Source organism: Calonectris borealis, chromosome 7 (assembly GCF_964195595.1).
Source record: "Calonectris borealis chromosome 7, bCalBor7.hap1.2, whole genome shotgun sequence".
Classification (NCBI taxonomy): domain Eukaryota; kingdom Metazoa; phylum Chordata; class Aves; order Procellariiformes; family Procellariidae; genus Calonectris; species Calonectris borealis.
The window spans coordinates 29,541,496-29,562,419 of NC_134318.1; the positions used below are offsets into that span (position 1 = coordinate 29,541,496).

The 20,924-nt window shown below is 44.8% G+C and overlaps 1 protein-coding gene across 4 annotated transcripts in view; it reads left to right on the forward strand.

Moving 5' to 3' along the window:
* The window catches only part of SUFU (SUFU negative regulator of hedgehog signaling), a 98,842-nt gene that overhangs the window by 53,581 nt on the left and 24,337 nt on the right, over positions 1–20,924 (forward strand). For 3 of the 4 annotated variants that reach the window (XR_012674338.1, XM_075154953.1, XM_075154955.1), the window contains exons 5-9: positions 525–610; positions 2,668–2,740; positions 7,441–7,597; positions 9,121–9,232; positions 20,013–20,147. Coding sequence is in view for 3 of the 4 variants with exons in the window: in XM_075154953.1 (XP_075011054.1) it covers positions 525–610; positions 2,668–2,740; positions 7,441–7,597; positions 9,121–9,232; positions 20,013–20,147 (563 nt within the window). In the remaining variant the exon portion in view is untranslated. The remainder of the gene's footprint in view (positions 1–524; positions 611–2,667; positions 2,741–7,440; positions 7,598–9,120; positions 9,233–20,012; positions 20,148–20,924) is intronic. The other variant, XM_075154954.1, reaches the window with a different exon arrangement.

The following is a 20,924-nucleotide window of genomic DNA, read 5'->3' on the forward strand; positions in this document are numbered from 1 at the left end:
ATGGTGCCGGGTAAGATGTAACTAGTCAGCAAACTGAGCTGGTCAAGGATTTATGAGCACCAAAGCATTCCCTTGTGGCAGCGGGTCCCTTGCCTGATTGGAATTGCTGCAGTATTGCATTTGCCCCTAGCAGTTGGCTGACAGAGCAGTGTTTGCATGTGCTCAGACCCTAACCTGTCCTGTCTTGTGTGGACTAGATTGAAGAGCGAGAACAGACTAGTGGATCTTCGGTAAACCCTGATTTGTCACCAGGCCCTCCTCATAGTTAAGTTCACACATGCCATGCAAGATTAAATGTTACGTGACCAGGGCACTTCACATGGTAAGTGTAGAGAGAGGACGTAAGGAATTGCAGAATCCCTCTGTTGTCTCAGGCTCCATTTGTCCTCGCTCATCTGGTTAATTTAAAGAAATGGTGCTTCTCTGTATCTGCACTGTTTGATCCAGCACCACGTGGCACATTCTCTCTACAGTTCTTGCACGGTTCCCATCCAGTTTAGTATCTCTGTTTTCATTTACTCCAGATTGTTGGAGTTTGCACTGAGGAACTGCATGCGGCTCAGCAGTGGAATGGGCAAGGGATCTTGGAACTGCTTCGGACTGTCCCAGTGTAAGTGCTCATGTAGCCCCACATAAGGGGAGCATTCCCATAGAGAACAATTCAGTTGTTTGTTTTTATTAACAATCTTTAACTTGTTGATGGAACTTATTTAATCCTGTGCTGTAGCAAGAGATGGGAATTCATTGCAAATCTGTTCTCACGCACAGACACTTAGATGGCAAATTAATGCATGTGGAAGTCCACATGTTCAGGGTGAAATAGAATGAGGTCTTGAAAGCTTAATTTCCTTCCTCTTACGCCTGCAGCATTTTCTCATTGGTTCTTCCTGAGAGAGCTGGGATAACTGTTACCGGTGACCTCTCTGTGTAGTTCAAAAGAAAGGAAGGAGAGGGTCTGACTGACAGTGCCTAGCAAAGCTTGGGTACTGTCTGACAGTGAGAAAGTCGCTCTCAAACTGGCCCCACTCTTGGTGAGCCAATTTGCAACAGGAGGAGTGTTCATGCAAGTGAAGTTCATTGTTATTTCTCCTGCGGCAAAACAAAGACGTCATTGGGTTAAGGAGGAGATGGGGTTTAAATGTTAAATGATATGTTGATGCTTTATTTGCTGCCAGGTTGCAACTAAGTTTTTTTGGCTTGCAGGTGTTTTGTTTAAATATTTTTCTCTTATATTTAGTGGAAGTTATTGCCGTGTGATTGTAGCTCAAAAGATTTTTTTAAACAAAATGATTCTGAATATGTGTTCCTGGGCACAATAGTACGCTCTCTAGTGTCACAATGGCCTTTAATTGATTGATTATTTGGAAGAGTCCAGCCTTTGCTGCTGGATTTCTTAAACTTGAACTTTTCCCTTTTAGGCATAAGTGCGGATAATTCATGAGAATGCCCTAGAGTAGAGTGAATTTGTCCAGCTGCAAGCTTTGTTTCTGGGACCCCAAGACAATAAACACCGCCTGCCGCTCCCTTGGCTCCTCTAAGTCAATACAGATATAGCACCCCTCTCCTCAGTCTGCTCTCATGTTGGTTTTTGGCTTTTGTGCCGTGGTACAAGCACCTTTCCAAGGATAAAGTAAAACCCAAATGTGCATGATTCGAAGGCAAAACTACTAAGCCGCTGATGTGGAGTCAGGGTAGAAGTCTCTTGCATCCCAGTGAGGGACTGAAGCAGGTGGCACCTCTGCAGTTAATAATTAACAGCTTCCAAAGTGATGTGAAAAAAGAGTGGGTATTGATGCATCTGAAAAGCTATAAAATATTAACTTTTATTGCTCCCACTCCAAGTGCTTTACGAGACTGTAACACAGACAAGGCCAGAGGAGGGGGCTTTTGACTGCAATAACAAAGTATCTCATGAAAAAATGAAAATTTTTATGAGAATTCCGAAATACTTCAGTTTTTACTTCAAATGAAAAGCACCATCTAAGGCTGACTTCTGCAGTCTGTCTGCACTGTGACCCAAAGTAAAGTCACCGAGTAGTTCATCTTCAGTAGTCTGAAACAGTAATCTGTTTTCTATCACCTTTGTTGGGAAACATCTTGACCCTTCCGACTTTTATTGCTATTGAAAACAAAGATTTCCCTGAACCATCTGAGTACTCGGCCATTAAGTAGCAACTGGGCAAAATGTCTATTGTGAGGATATTTATCAGAGCAATAAGCTTTCTATGGTATGAACATGACTGCTGATCTCCCAAAATCCCATTGGGACCCTGCTGCATCTTTAGGTACGTAATAGAGGTATAAATCTTGACCCCATGCCTTGCCCATCTTTCTTAGACCTAGGCGACACTGGACTTCTCAGTCCCAATTCAGTTACCTGTAAGATTAAAACCCAGTTCAGTCTTGTATGAGTAAGTGGGCCCACACTTACAGGGGTAGCCTGACATGGCAGATAACAGCTAGGTCATGGAGGGCTTTCATTATGTGTTTGGGAAATGTAAAGGACAAATGCATGCTATGGGATGTATACACAACATAGAGGGGCTTCTAGGCTTGTTTTAAACTGTCTTGTGCTTTCTTCCAGTACAGGTTCACTCTGAGGACTCTGTTGGGGAGTACTAGCTAAAGTGCTTGTTTGGTTCATTACCTTTTTTTCTTTCTTTGTAGAGCTGGAGGCCCCTGGTTGATAACAGATATGCGAAGAGGAGAGACAATATTTGAGATTGATCCACATCTGCAAGTATGTCTTTAGTTAATAAAATGTCACGTCTTTCGTAGTAGCCAGCGAGAATTGGCTTAATGGTATAAAACTATTATTTTCTGTAAAGGTGCTGTGATCTTCTCAATGTTTGCAATAATCCCAGAAAAGTGTTAGAGACTCCCTTTGCCCTCTCAGAGGTGGTTCAAGAGTGCACATGTCCAGCCCCAGGTGGATGGCAGCGCTAGGAAGAAATTTAGAGAAGGGAGACCAGGAAAATGGAATCTCATATATGAGACAAATTGGTAAGATTTGGACTGCATGTTTTAGAAAGGAGGAAAATAGAAGAAGATAGAAGAACATAGAACAGTACAAGATTTAGAGATGATAGATCAGGAAATTCCTCCTTTGTTTTATATGCAAGCATAAGGAGATATAACACGCAGAAAACTCAAAACCAACTAAGTAATATTTTTTCACAGCAAATGTGACAGTGTAGCTCATTCCTGTAGGATGTCACTTGAGACCAGGTAGTTAGCGTGGTCTGAGAAATAATGGGAGCCAAAAGTATCTCATGCAGTTGTTAACAATCCATGCGGGAAGATATATTAAACCTCCTTCTTCACAGTTCAAGTTAATTTCTGAAGTTTAGAGATCAGAATAGGACCTCTATGGAAGGGTTACCGTCCCGTGGGCTACTGCTGATCCATGCGTTTGGGGGACAGTTGCTGCATCCCTTCAGCAGAATTATGGTACTGGAGTATATGGGTCCCAGGCAAATCCAGTGTGGTGCTGACCTTGTTCCAGTGAATCATTGAGTATTTGCTTTTAAGAGAGAACTTATGGCTTAGCCTGGTAGGGCACGTGCATATGTGCACGTTTTGTACAAGCTATTGCGTTTGCGTATGGTCTGTGTGTCTGCATCTGATTACCCTCAGTTGCCTCACAGCATCTTTTATTTTGAAAGCTTAAGAACAAAACCAAATTCTACTTTTACTGTTCTTAAGGATTTGTTCATCTAAAATAACCCTAGTCTGAGAGACACAAAAAAAAATGTTCCACAAATGTCCCACAGTGTGGGAGCTAATACAACTGCAAGTCCTATGAAGTTTTTTAGGCTCTTCAAAATTTTGCCCTCTCCCCTCCTGGAGGGTGTTTTGTCTGTACTCTGCACACTGGTGATTCCTAACGATAAAACAGGGTTTTCTTCAATTTACTGTAAATGAAAAGTAGCTCAGCTTACTGGAATCTGAGTCAGCCAAGGCAAGTTAAGGCAAATAAAGAGTACCTCTGCCTCACCAGTGTGTCCTACCACGAAAGCTGTTATGTCTGTGGTCTTTCCGGACTTCCTCACATTGAAGACATTCCTGTTTCTGTTCTCTCTTGCCCTTGCAGTAGTGCGTATGCGCAGGTGTGTGTGTACCTCCTTCCTGCTCTGCTGCCTCAGCCCCTGGGGATTCACAGGGCAAAGCCTGCTGCTGCGGCGCTGAGTCCTGCAAAGAGCCTTTGCTGAGCACGGGGAGCAAGGCTGTGCCGGGCTGGTTCAGCCACGTCAAGCGCCTCCTGCTCTAATTAGTGGGGAAAGGATAAAGTGTCATTTGCTTGGCGTTTTCTTGGTGATGGTACAGGGTGTGTGAGAGCTGAAAGGCAGCAGTGGAAGATAGGTGGAGGGGAGGGAGCAGGCAGAGAAAACGGACAACTTTCCTGGGAGCAGGCGAGCACATTGCCTGCCTGGGAAGCGGGCAGAGCTTGTTTTGAGGCTGCATTGTCTCTTGTGGGAATTGGTTGAGGCCTAAACCCAGCCCTGGCAGCAGCAGCTGTACTTTCTGTTCGAAGTTGCCGAGAATGGATCCCAACTAAGATGTCATCCCAGGATGTCGGCAATTAACGCTGTGGCAACGCTGGCTGTTTTCTGTTCAGCCAGGCTTCCCTGTAGGCCATTCAGATTTCCCTGGCAGCACTGTCAAACAATCCCTGTTGGTCCCCAGCTCTGCGCTGATTCTCAGTGCTTTGCTTCTGTTTTAGCAGATATCTCAGAAGAGAATAAAGCTGATTTGAATTTCCTGAGTTGTGGTTGCCGCTCTGCGGGTCACGCTGCAGTGCTCTGGCTCGTTTAGAAAGGGATCAATGACTTATAAGAGCCTCAGAGCATCCCTCCCACATGCTGAGAGGAAAATGGGACAGAAACATCCTTTCTTTGAGGAAGGAAAAAGCCGAACCTCCTTTGCCCTGGGCTCCTCCAACCTCCTGCTCAGGCTGCCCTTTCAAGGGAGGAAGAACAGCCCCTCAGCCCAGGCACATCTTTGCTGGCTAAAGACGGGGTAAAGCTGTGCGTTGCCCTAGCTGAGAGTCTGCAATGGTTAGGGTTTTTTTGTTTGGTTTTTTTTTTCCCCCCCCTTCAACATCAATACTTGCAAGCGTTATAAAACAGGCATGCAAATTAGGCTGCCTTAGGCCAGCTCGTTTCCATCAGCCCCCCTTGATCTCCAAGGGATGCCAACAGAGCAGTACTCTTCCCCTGAGGAAGTGCTCTGCAAACCAGCTGAGATGCAGATGACGAGTCCCTTTCCCCCTCCCCAAGGCTCTGCGCACTGACCGGAGGCCCCAGACTGTGTCTGTGAGCGGGGGCCCTGACTGCAGGGATGGAGAATCACGTCCCACCAGAACCTCTGCCCGATGGAGTCCTCAGGGCCCTCTGAGCTCTTCTGCTCCCTGCTCAAGGGCAAGTTTGGTGGTTCTCCCATGCTTCCCCATCACTGGAATGAAGAATTAACTGTGCTGACAAGTTAAATCTCCCCATGCCAGCTGATTTGGGTCCTCACAGAGCGCTGTGGAGGGCTCCCAGAGGAGCCACGTGCTACATCTCACTTAGAGCATCATTTGCATATGTAGGATCGGATGTATTTTTATTTCTTTTTCCACAACTTCTATTTCTGGATGAAACAACTAATTTTATGTTTAGGATATAACAAAAGAAAATCCCAGCAGATTTATTATTTCTCAGATTTTCCCATTACGTTTTCATAGAAGCCATTTTCCCCTGACGCCGGAGGAAGATCCCACCAAAGAGTAGTCTTTCAGGGAGAGAGGCAGAAGGAAGGGAGTCTCTTGAATGTTTAAATCTAAGTCAGGACTGCTCTGGTCCTGCCCCCAGGGTTCTGCCTCCGCTCTTGGGCCAAAGAGCCAGTTTAGGGAGGTGATCCAGCTGAAAAAAAAAAAGGAGTTGGCTCAAGGGAAGGGGTAGGAGCGCATGGAGGAGGGTTGGGACTGCAGCCACTCCGAATTACATCAGCTTAAACTGCTATGCAACCACACCCTGAGTGCCTGTGCTTATCTTTGAGCTGCTCAAATCCTTTTTTGAACGGTCACAAGAACAGGCAATGCTCTTTCTAGGGCACAGCATGTGCAGCTGGGCAAGGGGAGGAATGTTATGTGGGTTTTAGTGTAGAAACTGCTTCTTAAGGAACAGATTTTGCAAAGTGCTGGATGCTCCCACGGTCTCTTGACTCCAGTGGCAAGGTCAAACTGGAGGGTAGCAATAACGAGCAGAGAGATCCGCTCCCGTTGTGCGTAACACAGCTCTGCTCTTTCCTCAAATCTTCAAAGTTTCTGTCCCGCAAGTGGTGGAACTTACTGCCTATTCGGAGGTGACCCAGATGTAAGCAGTGAGATGGAGATCCTGCTAGTGCCACTGAGTGGTACCAGAAGTGACACCCCTTCAGAAGAGGGGAAAACCAGCCGGGTTGATTCTGTGCCAGGGGAGAGGTGACAGCGGTAAGAGCAGCCCTTCCTCGGTGAGCTCAGCCCTGAGTTTGTTCAGCTCAACATTACCCCCTTGTGGGACATAGGTGGAAATTCAGACCGATGCCAGTTCCCCTAGCAGGTAGATGTTCTGTGGAAGTTTTGGCTGTAGCTTAGGGTAGTCTTGCTGGCAACAAATGCACGTGTCCTTGGGAAAATGCATGGTGTCAGAGAGTATCCAGCTGCTTGTAGTTGGTGTGCGACACCTTCCTAGACCCAAACGGTGGTTACGTGCTTGGAAGGTCCAACTTGCAAGGGAGGGAGTTTGTGTATTGTGCCGATAGAGAAAGCTATGCAAAAACTTTGACATTGCGCAGACCTGTGTCTCCTTGCACGTTTGTCCTTTACTGAACACCCCAGCACATTGAAAAGCAGAGGTTGTCCCGGCAGTTTGCAAATGACGAACTCTTGTGAACGATGAGTCTCTTTGTGAGCTGTTTTCATTATGGGACTCCTTGGTAAGTTTGGAAAGGGATCTTAAGTTTCGTTATTGAGGAGTTTGTTATCATTGACATATAATAGGTAGACTGCCAAGCTGTGCTTCACACAGGTGTATACACTGTAGTGTCATAAATACTTTGAGTTGGTGTAAACTGGAGCTAGCACTGAAAGAGGCAACTCTACATATCCCAGGCTGCTGATTTCCACCTCTGTCTCTCCCTGCTTTGTGCCTGCCAGGGCCACCTAGTAAAGCAGTGGGGAAGGGGTAGGAGTCCAGACCAACCTGCTATGGAAAAGGTTTGTTCCAGTTCAGACCAGCTCCCTGATTTGGCTCAACGGGCAGTCACCCTTCGCTGATACATCGAAGCAGGGGGGCCAGAGAGTGGAAGGGTGAAGGGCGGATATGCAGGAGCTGCTGAAGTTTGGGTTGAGCCAGGGTGGGTTCCAGCTCAGGTTCAAGCCACACCCAAAAAAGTCTTGGGGTTTTGGATCTTTTCAAGCAGGAGAGAGTTGACAAAGGGATTGAGACAGATGGCTCAAACCTGAGTGGAGTGAGTGCCAAATGTGCCTGGGATGACCTCAGCCGGCCCCCGGAGGACGATGAAGACAGCAGGAGCATTTGCATTGGGACCCAGCCGCGGCGGCTCTCTGGGAAAGGTAAGAGGGCCTGGGCTGAGTCGCTGTCGTGGCCTTTCAGCTTGTTTTCTGATGGGTCTGGGCAGTGGGCTGAGTCACGCAGCATCTTGGGGTTCATAACAAACACCACAGTTACTGGAAGTATGTCTCGGGGGACCGAAATGAATTTTGGTGTGGCCTCTTTGAGGAAGGCAGGAGAGAGGAAAAGAAATCTTTGCATTGTTTTGTCTAAATGTTTCTTTCAGTTTTTAGACTATTTCTAATCTAGATCTGCAAAGTTAAACTGAGCACTGGATGAAACCAGGACTGTAAACACCTGCAAGGTGAAGCAACTGCATTTTCCCAGGCTGTGTCTCCTTATTAACATTGCCGCTTCTTGGGTGGCAAGTTGGACTGACACTGCACATTGCTGTAGCTGAACTCAAGTGATTCTTGCAAATACCGAACTCTGGAAAGAAGAAATAAAATACGGAGGAGTTCCCCTTTGCAGTGAGATGCCATCTCAGGGTACAGATGTCATAGCCATTACACATGCTTGAAATTATGCATGTTACTTTTCAAATGGATGAAGCAACGTAAAATTTGAGGGCTTGAGATTTCCTGGAATTAACGATGGTTTCCACAGGAATGGTATCTTACTTGTTTTTAAGTCCACGGTAAAAAAAATATTTAAATGCATATAGGGTTCCTTCTGGCTTCTATGCAAATATTTTGAACTGCACTGGATCTAAAAAGGCTATTTTCCCTCAGGTCTGCAAATGAAAAGCCCAAGACAGGTATACATGGTGATATTTGTATATCCTTCAAAAGATTTTGAAATAATTTGGATATTTTTTTCTATACCTGATTCCCACATTTCTCAATAAAAGATGAGGAAACTTCTAAGAAAGGTAGGAAAGCATCCTATTAAAGTAGTTGCCCATTAGACATTATAGGAAAATGAAAAAGTAAAAAGACTGCATCTGAACTGCATAATTTGCAGCTTATTTTCAAATGTGAGCTTGAGGCTAAAGTTTGCCCGGCATAAAATTCCTTTCTTTTGTGAATCTTATTGCAAATTAGTCAACAGATTTGCAAAGCCAATTGCAAAATTCGGGAACCTCCTTGCACTCGTTTGGTAAAGGAACAAATTCCTGTTATGCCTTATGGGAAAAGTGACTTCCAGCGCAAAGACTGGAAGTGTCAGGAGGTTCTTTGAGAGCTGCAGAAACAGCAAACACCTCATTTATGAAAGGATACAAAGCTACTCAGAATTTCCTCATCAGGAGGGCTCAGTACCAAAGGTTCCAGCTCTCCTTGCTTGACACAACATCGCAGCCCAAAACAAGAGAATTCAAGCTGACTTTATAAAGTGAAATAACTCCTGAGGTGCAGGAAGAGAGATGTTAAGAATTCATCCTTAGCATCTCTTCATTGCTTTCTGAAGGGGAAAAGTTTAGATGAAACACACCATAGAAACAGGCCTTTTAAAAAAAGCTGACATCTCCTTGTGTCTGTGATGTTCCTGGGGACTCTAAATCATGTTAAAAAAAATTCTCTTTCAGATACGGAGCAAATCAGGGAGACTTTGCGGAGAGGGCTTGAGATTAACAGCAAACCTGTTCTACCTCCGATAAATGCACAAAGACAGAATGGGTTGAACCATGACCGAGCACCGTAAGTTTCACCCCGCACACTCAGATGGTGGGAGGAGGGAGGCTAAAGAGCTCAGCATGGAAAACAAAGTCAAAGCTGGGTGGGAAAAGACTTGGCAAGGGGAGAGGAAGGCTAGCAGCAATTACTTGCAAAGCACAATGATAGAGGGAGAAGAGTTGTTTGGGTTGGGTTACTGGGCTAGTACTCAGGAGGGCAGATTTTGAGAGGGTTTTTGGACAAACCCTGCTAATGCAGAGTGGCTCTGACTGTGTTCTGTAGAACCTGCTGTTCACGGTGTACAGTGTTTGAAATCAGACTGGACTGAGCCCTATAAAATGTACTGTGGTGAACAGTGCGATGGTATCCAAAGAGCTACGTGGCATAGATGAGTGTTTGCTGATGTTTTTGCCTGAGCATTTTGTTTTCAAGCTCGTAATTACAAACTTTTTGGTTAAAATGTTGATTTGTTTTTTTTTTTTTAAAGTGACTTTGATCTTGCCTTGCTTAAGCAGGCGGGTACTGGCAGTAATTACATGCCAATACCATCTTGGTCTCTAATAGTCTGTAGACTAACAGGTGATTTCAGTGGGACTAGGTGGGCCTGTAGATCCCTCCTCATTTGTAACTTTTGACTTTAGTGAATCTATAGGAAATCACCTGTGGTTTCAAGCCATCTGCAGTATCTGCACTTCTGTCTTTTTGGGTTTCTCCCCTTCCCCTCTTAGGCTTCTTTCAGTTGCTAGTTAAGTATCTTCCCATCAATTTTAATGTTTTCATCTAAATAATACAGAAAGGCATGCATCTTTGCTGCACTCTTTCATCTTGGTATTTCCTTTGGTTTCCTAGTCTCCAATGAACATTTGTGCTTTCTTGTTCCAAGAGTAAAGATCATCTTGAAATCAGCTCTTTCCTGTAGTCCCAGGCAGGGACAGCATCCTGCTCTGTTTCAATTCCTGTTTCTTTCTTGATTCAAGCATCTCATGAGAAAAATATTCCTCATACTTGGTTAGGACCCTGATGTCCTTTCTTGTTCCATTTTGTGGGTGACTTCTGATTTGCCTTACATATGAATGTTTCTGAGTTGCCTAATCCTTTGGGGGAAGTATTATGTCAATTGCTGATGCCATGTGCTAGTAAGGAATATGAGATATTGGTGCTTATTAAAAAAAAATCTCAAGTGGCTTTATTATTGCTTTAGGAATAATCTTACTTTTGCTATATAGTAATTATATAGAGCCAGATTCTGACCTGACTCAAGATTTTGAGTAGTACTTCCCTGCCTGAAGCTTGGTCCCATTGGACCACAGGTTGGTCCCGTTGGCCCCACTGAAAAAATGAAATGATACCATCTGATTTGCACAAATCACACCAAGCCTTGAAAGGCTCAAAAGTATTGAGCGGGATTTCTCACAGATGCTGGGCTCCTGCATGAATCTGCATGCCCAGTAAAAGCTCTGAGTTCACAGTGGTTGGGGACGACCAGAAGCATTTGCGGTGCGCATCAGGTCAGGGAGGCAGCTGATAGGTAAGCCTTAATGCTGAGAGGCAGTTGTTGCTTAGATAAGAAAGCTTTACGTTATTCAGGGTAAGATAAACAGAGATATGCTCAAGACAGAGTGGTGAAAGGTTAGCAGACGTCTAAGATGAAGCACACAAATATTTACCTGGGTTTTTAACTGTTCTGAGACAGAGAGGAAGGCAGGTCAAATTCAGAGCCTCATATTCCGTGACAGTGCTCTTTGTTGCAAATCTGTCTTAACCTGTAGCAGCTGGGTACCCACCCTACCTGAAGCCTGAGTGGTAGGAATGGCTGGTTCCCAGTGTTCGCCTCCTAGAAGATCAATACATTTCTCTGAGGTCTATGGTTACCACTGTGGAAATTGATAGCTAGCCTGTTTCTCCGTAATAGCAATTCGGTTAAGGAAAGAGAGCAATCGGCTGTGTGTCTTGCCAGCAGTTACTTTGGTGATAGTATCGGAGGGATAGAGGAGATCTCCTCAACTTAAAACAGCAGTGTGCCCTAATGCTTTCGTCCTCTATCTTACTGACTACTTTGAGAGGAATTTGGAAAAGGTCTTTTTCTACTTTTGCAGGGGCTTCTCTTCTCCAATTCATGGAGCAGATACAGAGGGACTTGTTCAATGCATTGACCATACTGAGGGGGGTGGTTTGTGCTGGAAAGCAGTGTTTACTCACAATCTCTAACTAACTGGTACTTAAATCAGACCTGATGATTACCCGTACTGTGGCTGAAACTTATCAGTCAACGTATTTTCCATCACAGTGTGGTATAGGTGAAGCAGAAGAGGAAGATCTTACTAGGTCTGAGCTTTTCCTAATACACTGTCTCAGCATGTCTTATGCATTTGAGCAAAGTTGCTCAACACGCTATTAAGTACATGAGCATGATCTGGAGACTCTTGTCTCCAGCTGCTGCAGAGGGATGTAACTTAGGAGTTCAGCTTTTGCAGGTAGTGATACATCTACATCCATGTTCCCTACAGGTACCTGCAGTGGCAAAGGCTGAGACACTACAGGCACAAAATCCAGTGCAGATATAATCATTTCGTAAGACTTTCAAGCACCTGAGATGAAGGACAGGTCTTGCACATAGATCTAGTCCTTCTGGTGCGATCCTTGCTTGGGCCTGGTAGGGCTGGGACTCAATTCTGTCCTTCACTGTAAATCTTGTGTAATCAAAGGCAACTCATTTAGCTATTGAGCTTCAGTTCTGAATCTATAAAATGGGACTAATAACAATGTCATCTTCTTGAGGCACCACAAGGATAAATATGTTAACGATTACGAGGTGCTGGCTGATGGGAAGCAGGCTTGTGTGTAATCATATCCTGCACTGTACACATCAGACCATAAAATATCAAACTCGTGGTTCGTTGCAAGGGTCCTGTGAATAACTGGTGCATTAGAGGCTCCTCGGGAACTTGACAGAAATGCTCTGTTGGGGCATGGTGAATTGTTCCAAATCTACTTTCCATAGGGAGCACTGCAGAACCCCAGGCTGTCAAATTTGCACCCAGCTGACATTACGGTGTTAAAGTCTGACACAGACTCTAATGGCTTCGTGCAGAAGAGGAATGTGCTGTTTATTTATCATAGATTTGCAGCCACCAACTGCTTTCCTAGTAGCTTTCTTCCCCTTCTTTTATCCTAACCCTACCACCCACACACAATAATCTATCAGGGTTTAAGCAGACAACCTGTTCTGCATTCGGCGTCACAAAACAGTATCAGAAACACTCAAATTCAAATATTTATTTGTATAAAATGTGGAGGATCCAGATTCCATACAGATTTCCCTGTCTTTGTGTAGTTACAGTTTTCAGCGCTTATGCAAAAGCCTCACATTGTTTGGTTGCAGATAGGGCTTGATTCAGTGTTCTGGCTCCAGCAAAGCACATACTTACATGTTAAGCATGCATATTACCAGTTGTTCACTGTCCCAGAGTCCTAAAAAAAAAAAGTTCCTTTGAGAAAAAGCTGGTTTCTGTCAAAACCCTGTTGGGCAGCTGTAGTACTTTGATTCATTAGTGTTATTACTGTAGACTGTGTAGCCCTTTTTCTCCTAAGGATATGAATAAAAGCACTCTTAATGCTTAAAACTGCATCGGACATCTGTTTCTCAAAATGACTGTTAGCTCAGTTCATAAGCAGCCATTAAATCAGTTCGTATGCATTAAACAAAAGAACATGTAAATTAATCTTTGGAAACATGACTAATCATTTCGACCATAGGTAACATAATACTCTTGATTACTGCTTGGAAAAATGAGGCGTGTATGAATACAAATGTACTTTACAGTGGCACATTATTTATTTCTTAGGACCCATCAGCTTAGTAGGTGCTGCTCAGACAGACAGAAAGGCAAGGCTCCCAGTCTCCTGAACCCTGCAGATTCACTCTTGTTGGATACAGTGAGCTGTTACCCATAGGGAACGTTTAGATGTCAGACTGAACACTGCTGCTAAGACCTCAGTGGGCTGGAAGCTCCAAATGTCAAAGTTCAGTGACACTTCAGGAGTCTTGCTTCATTCGCTGTTTAATTTCTTGATGTAATAAGTTCTGGGGCCAAGTCTTTAATTGTCCCTGGCAATTAGCTTTGTGCTCTCCTGTGAGGTAGGTTAGTAGTATCTCCACTTTACAGATGAGGACAGAGGAGTTAATTTGCCACAGTTGCAGTGAGAGCCAGGGTTGGGATAGGGGAATTCTTGACCTTTTCCACCCCTCAAGGGTCCCCTTGATCACGCAGTGTTGCTGAAAGTGATGTTTTTCTGCCCCTTGGCTGACTCAGGCCGTTCTACTGCTCCTGTGAGCTGAGGCATGGAGTAGAAACCTAGAGCTAGCATGCTGCATTACTGCACATGTTGAGGCTAAAATTATCAGTAATTGCTACATTTCGTTGTGCCAGGATTCAAGTAATGCCCACACGCATCCCCAGGGTCTGAAAGTGAAGCTTGAGTGGTGGAAAAAGGTCTCCCAAGGCTGTGTTACTTTGACAAGGCTTTTCCACTATCTCTCTGCTGTTTATCGCTCTCCCTCTTTTCCAGAAGGATAAAGCAGTGTGGCTCAACACGCCTGATTCCCATATTTCTGTCTGGGATTTCCCAGATAACTGTGCATGCACTGCTCCCCTCATGCACAGTGGTCATTTGTCCAGGGGCCCACAACGGACGCCCCAGAGACTTCAAATCCCATCTGCATTGAATTTCCAGGCAGAAAGACAGGTTGAATCTAGGGAAACCTGAACATATGGTAGCTCTATGCCCATGTGCTAATTCCATCCAGCCCTGAACAGTTTCCAGCTGTGCAGGGAAATGAAGGCAGGTTCCTGGCAAACAGAGCGGGGAACAACCCTCCGGCAGGTGGGGCTGGCAGGACTATCCTGGCTGTGACCTTCTGGTGCGCTGCACCCTGAGCATCTCAGGTTGTTGCCCTTCCCTTGTGGGAAGAGGGACGAGTTGCATCACTCCAGAAGTCCTCCCGGGATAACCCCAGACTGACATATGGTGTACCTGGTTTGGAGCGCACGAGTAACAGTGGCACCACTTGCAGAACTCGAGTTCGCTGCCCATGTAGTTCCTCTGACTTGGTAAATAGGGCATGCTGATTTCTCCTTTCAGTGAGCAGCATTGGGTTAATGCACATTAACAAGCTCCATCTGAGCAGCATTTCTGAGGAAGCTCTGACGGTAATATCAAGATGTAGGATTTGCTTCGAGGCGAATCTGCACTTTGCTTCTCCCAGTTGCTCTGAGTTTTGATTGCTGCTTTACTTGGGCGGAGGGGAGCTGTTGTCTGTGTAGCTGGTTTCCTGTCTTCAGTTCTTGGAGGCAAACTTCTACATAAAGGGGAGCATTTCAGCGTTCTCTGAAACTGTCTAGTTCTGGCTAGACTTTCTGATTCTGCAACCGCTAAGCAGTAAGTTTCCAATCCAGTCCTGCTTATTTAGGCATGCTCTCTCATCGAGACGCCATTCAGTGGTGTCTTGCTTGAATAAGGAATGCTGGATGGGGGGAGACAATATACTTTAGGGAGTGTCTCTCAACATGAGGCTGAGTGCTGGGTGACAAGCCTGCGGACTAGGAAAGCAAATGTCTGGAAAACCAGTGTCAGTAGAAGTGCAGAGCAGTCACCATGCTAATAATTTGCACTTCAACGTAGTTTTCCCCATCTAAGAATCTAAAAGTGCTTTGCAAACATTGACTTAATCCTTGCAACACCCCTATGTGGAAAAATGTCTCAGTTTTACAGACAGGGAACCTGAAGCATAAAAAGAGTTGTTTGACTTTGCCCATGAGTCTGCAGGGTGCCAGTGGCACAGCCTAAATCTCAATCCCAGTTCAGCTGCAGGTCTGGAACAGTCTGGCCCCTGCAAGCACTGACAGTAGTTATTATGCAGCTTTCCAAAGGCATATGTGAGTGGCAAGAAGATTGTTGCTACTGGCATTGTCCTTGGAGCCCTTCTGCGCCAGGAAATGCACACAGAACATCCTCACCGTCCGGTTTAACCAGGATGATGAGCATCCAGGTCTGAGCACTCGAGCTAGCCTTGACTCGGTGTGACCACAGCAGGAGCTGTGTAACCATGTCCTCCCCGTTTCTGCACTTGCCTCTGTGCGTCTGTGACGTGTCCTGTAACAATGTGCCAAGATGCTTAGGGCTCTTTCCCACAACCGCTGGTTTGCCCTTCAGGGGAAGCTATGGGAAAGACTCTGGAAGATTGCTGGCACTTAAGTGTTCTTTGACCATATCTTCATTAGGGAGTGAGGAGGTTTGAAATAGCCGTGGTTGGGAACAGAAGAAAGGAACAAAAAAAAGTGGGCCAACCTTTCTCTCCCAGTGTCAGTTTGCACTAACGGTTTGCATTTGATAACTCACGGTGCTGGGTTTTGTACCAAGGAAGCAAGGAGCAGTGACTGTAACTCAGGTTAGTGATGCAGTGGGCACCCACTCCTACAAAGAGCCCCTGCCATGGCCAGCTTCCAACAGCGTGTCCTTTGTGATTTCAGTACCTGGGAGGGTAGCTTGGAAGTGCAGCGAAATGATGCTCCATGTCAGCGATAGAGCTTGGGAGGAAACTGAGACCTCCTTCCGTGACAGATCCATGAGATCAAGCGCTCCGATCATAAACCAAAATGCAAATGCAAGAATAAATAAACCTTTCTTAATCCGATCAACCTCGTTATTCTTGAATCCCATAAAATAACTGCCAGTAGGGTTGCTTGAGAAGAGGTTGCTATAAACATGACTTATAATGAGGGGACATCCAAACTTTGTGCAACCCAGTGATTGCATTGGCGATTTTCCAGGATCCCCCCAGGCTGCTGCTAATTGGCATAAAATTAAGCAGGTTGCAGCCACCCTCATCTTTAATACAAAGAGAGGGCCCCTGGGAGGCTACAGGTTCCAGCGTGTGGCCGCTCACATCAAGAAGGAGCACAGCACGCTGGGACGTGTAGTCTCCTCAGGCCTTTCTCCCTGTTGACAAAGGTCTGGGGAAGCTGCAGGCCACATGGGCCACCTTTCCAATGGTTTGACCACCCCGCTCTCACCAAAAAAAAAAAAAAAAAATCAAATATGGCTTTGGTTAAGTTCATGGACTGTTAATCAGCATTCACAAGATTTAAAAATAAAAAAAACAACAAACATCATTTCCTTCCTCTCTTCTCTGCGCAGAAGCAGACTACTGGTAGAAACTGAAGCTGGAAAAAATAGTTGAAAGTCAGCTAAAGTCACCTTGGTAACTGCAGCAATACACTTGCCCAGAACAGGAGACATCAAACCCAACTACAAACAGCTTTAAAGAAACAAAAAGAATGTAATCTTCTAAAGAATTAATCTGACAACTGCCCACGTTTACACCTCCCACAAGCTCCCAATCAGAGGAAAATGCGCTTTAATCTCCTCCAACTCCCCTCTAGTTTCTCAAAACACGAGATGTGCAGTCCTTAAACTGGGGCATTTCCGGCATGCTGCTTCCATTTAAATCTACTGCCTTTCCTAATGCAGCAGCCCTGGCTTTTGCAGACTTGTTTTTTCTGGACACTGAGAAACATGAATTTTTTTGTGTGGGTTGGATGAAGTATTAAATCTGGAATAGACAAAGTTTGCAACATTTTACGTGATAGTCAGCTAGATCTTAGTCATAACAAATAAAACTCCACTGGCTTTTGCTGCTGATTTATTTGGTGATGGGGTGGAGAAAGCAAAGGCTTACGGGTAACTGACAGTCATAAAATGAGGGATGTTAGTGTTAGAAAGCAAACTTTTTCTACATTTTCTTCTGAGGCTGAAAACTACAAGCTGTGGATGGCAGTGTGTGTTACGACGTGAACTTTTTATTAATAACAACCTAGAAGTCCTGCTGACCCTTCATCTGGGCCATTACCCTTTGGAAGGGTCAGCACAAGGATTTCCATTCCCAAAGGGAGAATTTTAATGGATCTTGCTGAGTCCCTGTGTCATGCAACATGTTCCAGAGTCTGAAAGTGATGGCACTGTGGCCTTGTTTTATGCACAGTCCACAACATGTCCAGAAGTGGCCACCACACAAAACTCTGGTTTAGAAAGGTATAGCTTAGATAGAAGGTTATTTGGTTTCTGCTATTGGAGTTTCGCCATTAACTTTAAATAGCTGAAATTGTGTGAGCTCCACTAAAGTGAAACAAGAAACACAGAGACCGTGACTATTTTGGAAAAGTTTTGTGGAAAGGATTAATAATTTCATGTCATTCAAAGTATTAACTACCATTTTGCTTCACTCCTTCACCTTTTTGACAGAAGGGCTGGTTACTTATTAATGTGAAGTCATAATTATTGACAGCCTTAAAGTCATGACAGTTCCGTTTGATAGTTATACATTAGTCAACATCTTCTCTTGAGCGTGTAATGACAAACAGCATTTGCTGTTTTTAATAAGACTTAGAAAGCTTTGCCCCTTGCCTCCAGAATATTGTCGTCATTCCCATTATTGCATTAACAACCGGAGGCTGTTTCCCCTCAGGACCGCGGCCCCATTGTGCTAGCAGCTGTACTGGCTAGCATGGTGGAAACCTAAAAACCCACCTTCAGCTCGGGGCGGGGGGGTTTGGAGCCCAGGGATATGGGGAACTGTCCTGCGGCTGTCTGTCCTTCCGAAGCATGAACCTACAGCAGCAATTGCCTGGGAGGCTTTTACGGGAGGTGCCTGGCGCACTTAGGCAGTCCAGGTGAGAAGGGCACAGTCTCTTGTCTGTAGCAATAACATTGCTGTAAAACTCTCCGCTCCAGGGTGCGTAAACTCTGGAACTGCATTTAACAAGTACCAGCTTATGGCCTGCTTGAAAATCATGCGTTGCTAATGGCTGACCCTTTTGGTAGGGATTGATAATGAACGATTGGAAGCGGTAGACCACAGGCTGACTTTCCCACAGCTCACTGTGTATATAAGATCTGATAAGGAAGTTGAGGCAAAGCTTAGCTTAAGGTCAACTGATCATTAATCAACTGTAACTGCACTTCTCAGGTAATCAGCCTGCAAAATGCTTGCCCACTCCAGTCTTTGAAGACCCCACCTACAAAGAGCTATAAAATGTTTGCTGAAGTAGATTAAACATAGTTTTAAGTGCCACCTATAGACTACAAAGCATGTTGTGTCTTTGCTTCAGGGTTAACCCACCAGACTGACACTGCTGACTGACACTCAGTGCATCAGTCCACTCCACGCACAAGCTGTATCCTGATCTACTGTGCCCTTGCTAGGTCCATTATTGCTTTTGGGTGGTGCTAAGGCAGAACATGGGACACATTTTACAGTTTTTATTTTGCAGGGAGCCGAGCTGCTCCGATTTGTTTTCCTGCATGTTTCTGACCTGGCCATGCAGGGTATTTGCAGGAAGGCACTGTGAGATATCAGCTTAGCTTGTATCCTCATTTCAGAGTGGGCAGCTCAGCAGCCTGGGTGAAAGGCTTACCTGGGACTAGGTGACCTGGCAGACGCTTTGGAAGGCACGCTGAACTGTATTACTATGTGTGTCGTGGTTGGGAGTAATTTTGGGACAGCACCCAAATGTAAAATCAAGTAGAGGTGTGATCTAAGTCAGCTCACGAGGGTCAAACTGTTTCTTTACAATTATTTACAGATGTATGTTAAAGATGGCTCTGCTTGGGTGGAGGAAGGATCCAGGCTTGTTTTAACTGTGTTCCCAAATGGAGCCACAGCCTGATAGCCTTGTTTGGCTTTTGGTCTGTCTGGCACGATGGAACCACATTGCAATATGGCATGTTTCAGCTCCCTCCTGCTTTCCCCATCCTGCTCCTCTGGTGATTCTGTACTATAGAAACTATCTTAACATAGTCATACCTCTGTTAAGTTCATGTGGAACGCCAGGTCACAAAAATATAAATCACTTATCAGATATATCACGTCAGTCCATGTCATCTGCAAAAGTCATAAATGCCCCCCTCGTCCTTCATTCTTTGTTCTGGACTATCAAGTAAGGGGTTACAATGATGCTCTTTGAACATATAAAGTGTTTATGGTCAAGTATTTTGAGATATACCAGGATTCTGTCTGGCAAAGTTCCTAATCGTGTAACAACATAACCTTTAGTCGTAGCTTCACAATATGCTGGCCTTGCAGAAATGAATGAATAAATAAGAAAGCAAAGCTGCATTGTCTTGAAGCAGCCCCACTTACAAGGGAAAGCAATCTGTGGATGTCCTACTCGTCACATGTAGACTCCATCTTTTGGCTGTTACACTTGATGCTGGTGGAAATGGAGTGTTCCCAAAACCTTTTGGTTGAACTGTGGAAAGAAATGATTTGGACACAATTGTAGGGATGCCTCAGACCTCAAAGATATTTGAGCAAGGGCACAAAGGACTGGACAACTCTTTCCTGCAGGCCACTGTCTAAAAAATCCTGAAGATAAAGCAAAAGCAGGAGGGAGGGCACACCTAGTAATTCTTCCAAGCCATTTTATAGTGGTTGGGGTTTTGGAGAATGTAGTTTTGCGCCAGTTCTTGCCAGAAATTTTATTCCTTGTATGCTGGAAAGGGATGCATCGTGTGTGTGCACCAATTCAGATCCTAGGTCATCAAATCAAGGTGAAGAGCTGCTGAAGATGCTGTGACCGGTAGTCTGGGGGAGGCTGCGCCTCTGTAGGGGTGATGAAAACTCAGATGTGTCTTTATAAGAGTTTTCTCTTGTGACCTTCAATATTTGCACAATCGCTCTGAAACACAGCAGAAATAGCACGCAGCACTGGGATCCTAAGTATATGCATTTTGTCTCTTCTCTTAGAAGCCGTAAGGACAGTTTAGAAAGTGAGAGCTCAGCAGCTATCATTCCTCATGAGCTAATCCGCACGAGACAGCTGGAGAGCGTACACCTGAAATTTAACCAGGAGTCTGGAGCTCTCATTCCCCTCTGTCTAAGGTGAGTGAAGCTGTCCTCCTCCTCAGCTTGTGCTAACATGCTGCTTTTGCCTTGTGGCATTGTTTCACCATACAGACATGCATGCAATGGGTCTTTAAAGGCCAGCGCTGAGATATTTTGCCAAAACACATTAGAAACAGATGATTCTTTGCATGTGTGTTCATCGTGGTAAGATTGTTTCTCATTCTTTTTATGTCCTCCAGTGCATTTTGAGTGCTGAAATAGGACAGGGTTAGTATAGGGATTTTTTTATTAGTCTAATGCTGGCAACTCTGTGATAAAGAAAGGATGTTTTACTATATTCTGTCAGAGAAAACTCTTAAGTTGTTAATTCTGGCTTATGGACTCAGACACAAGTGGTTGTGCAAAGCCTGTTTGCAGTCAGTTTATGCATGCAAGTGTGTTTTTTAGACAAATTATGTCACTTGCATGATTGAAGGAACAAAACATTGCGTGCATACTCTACACATTGTCTTTTGAAAGTTCAGGCTGTGCATACCACTGTAAGTGACTTTTCTAGGTTTTCACAGTTTCAGTCAGCACTATTTTTAAAAATACCTGTGGCAAATGTAGTCCCTTAACATAAAGATGAACTGTGGGGTAGAGACAAATGATTGCAGGAGATTGAGTTACTTTCGCTTAATGAGTTACATGTCTGTAGTATCAGAATTATCAGCAGCAGGTGCACACTCGCCTGTGCCTGTTGAGAAACGAATGGGATAGTTAACACAAACATATTTTATTTTACATCACAAATGCGTGAACAGTCTGTCCTGA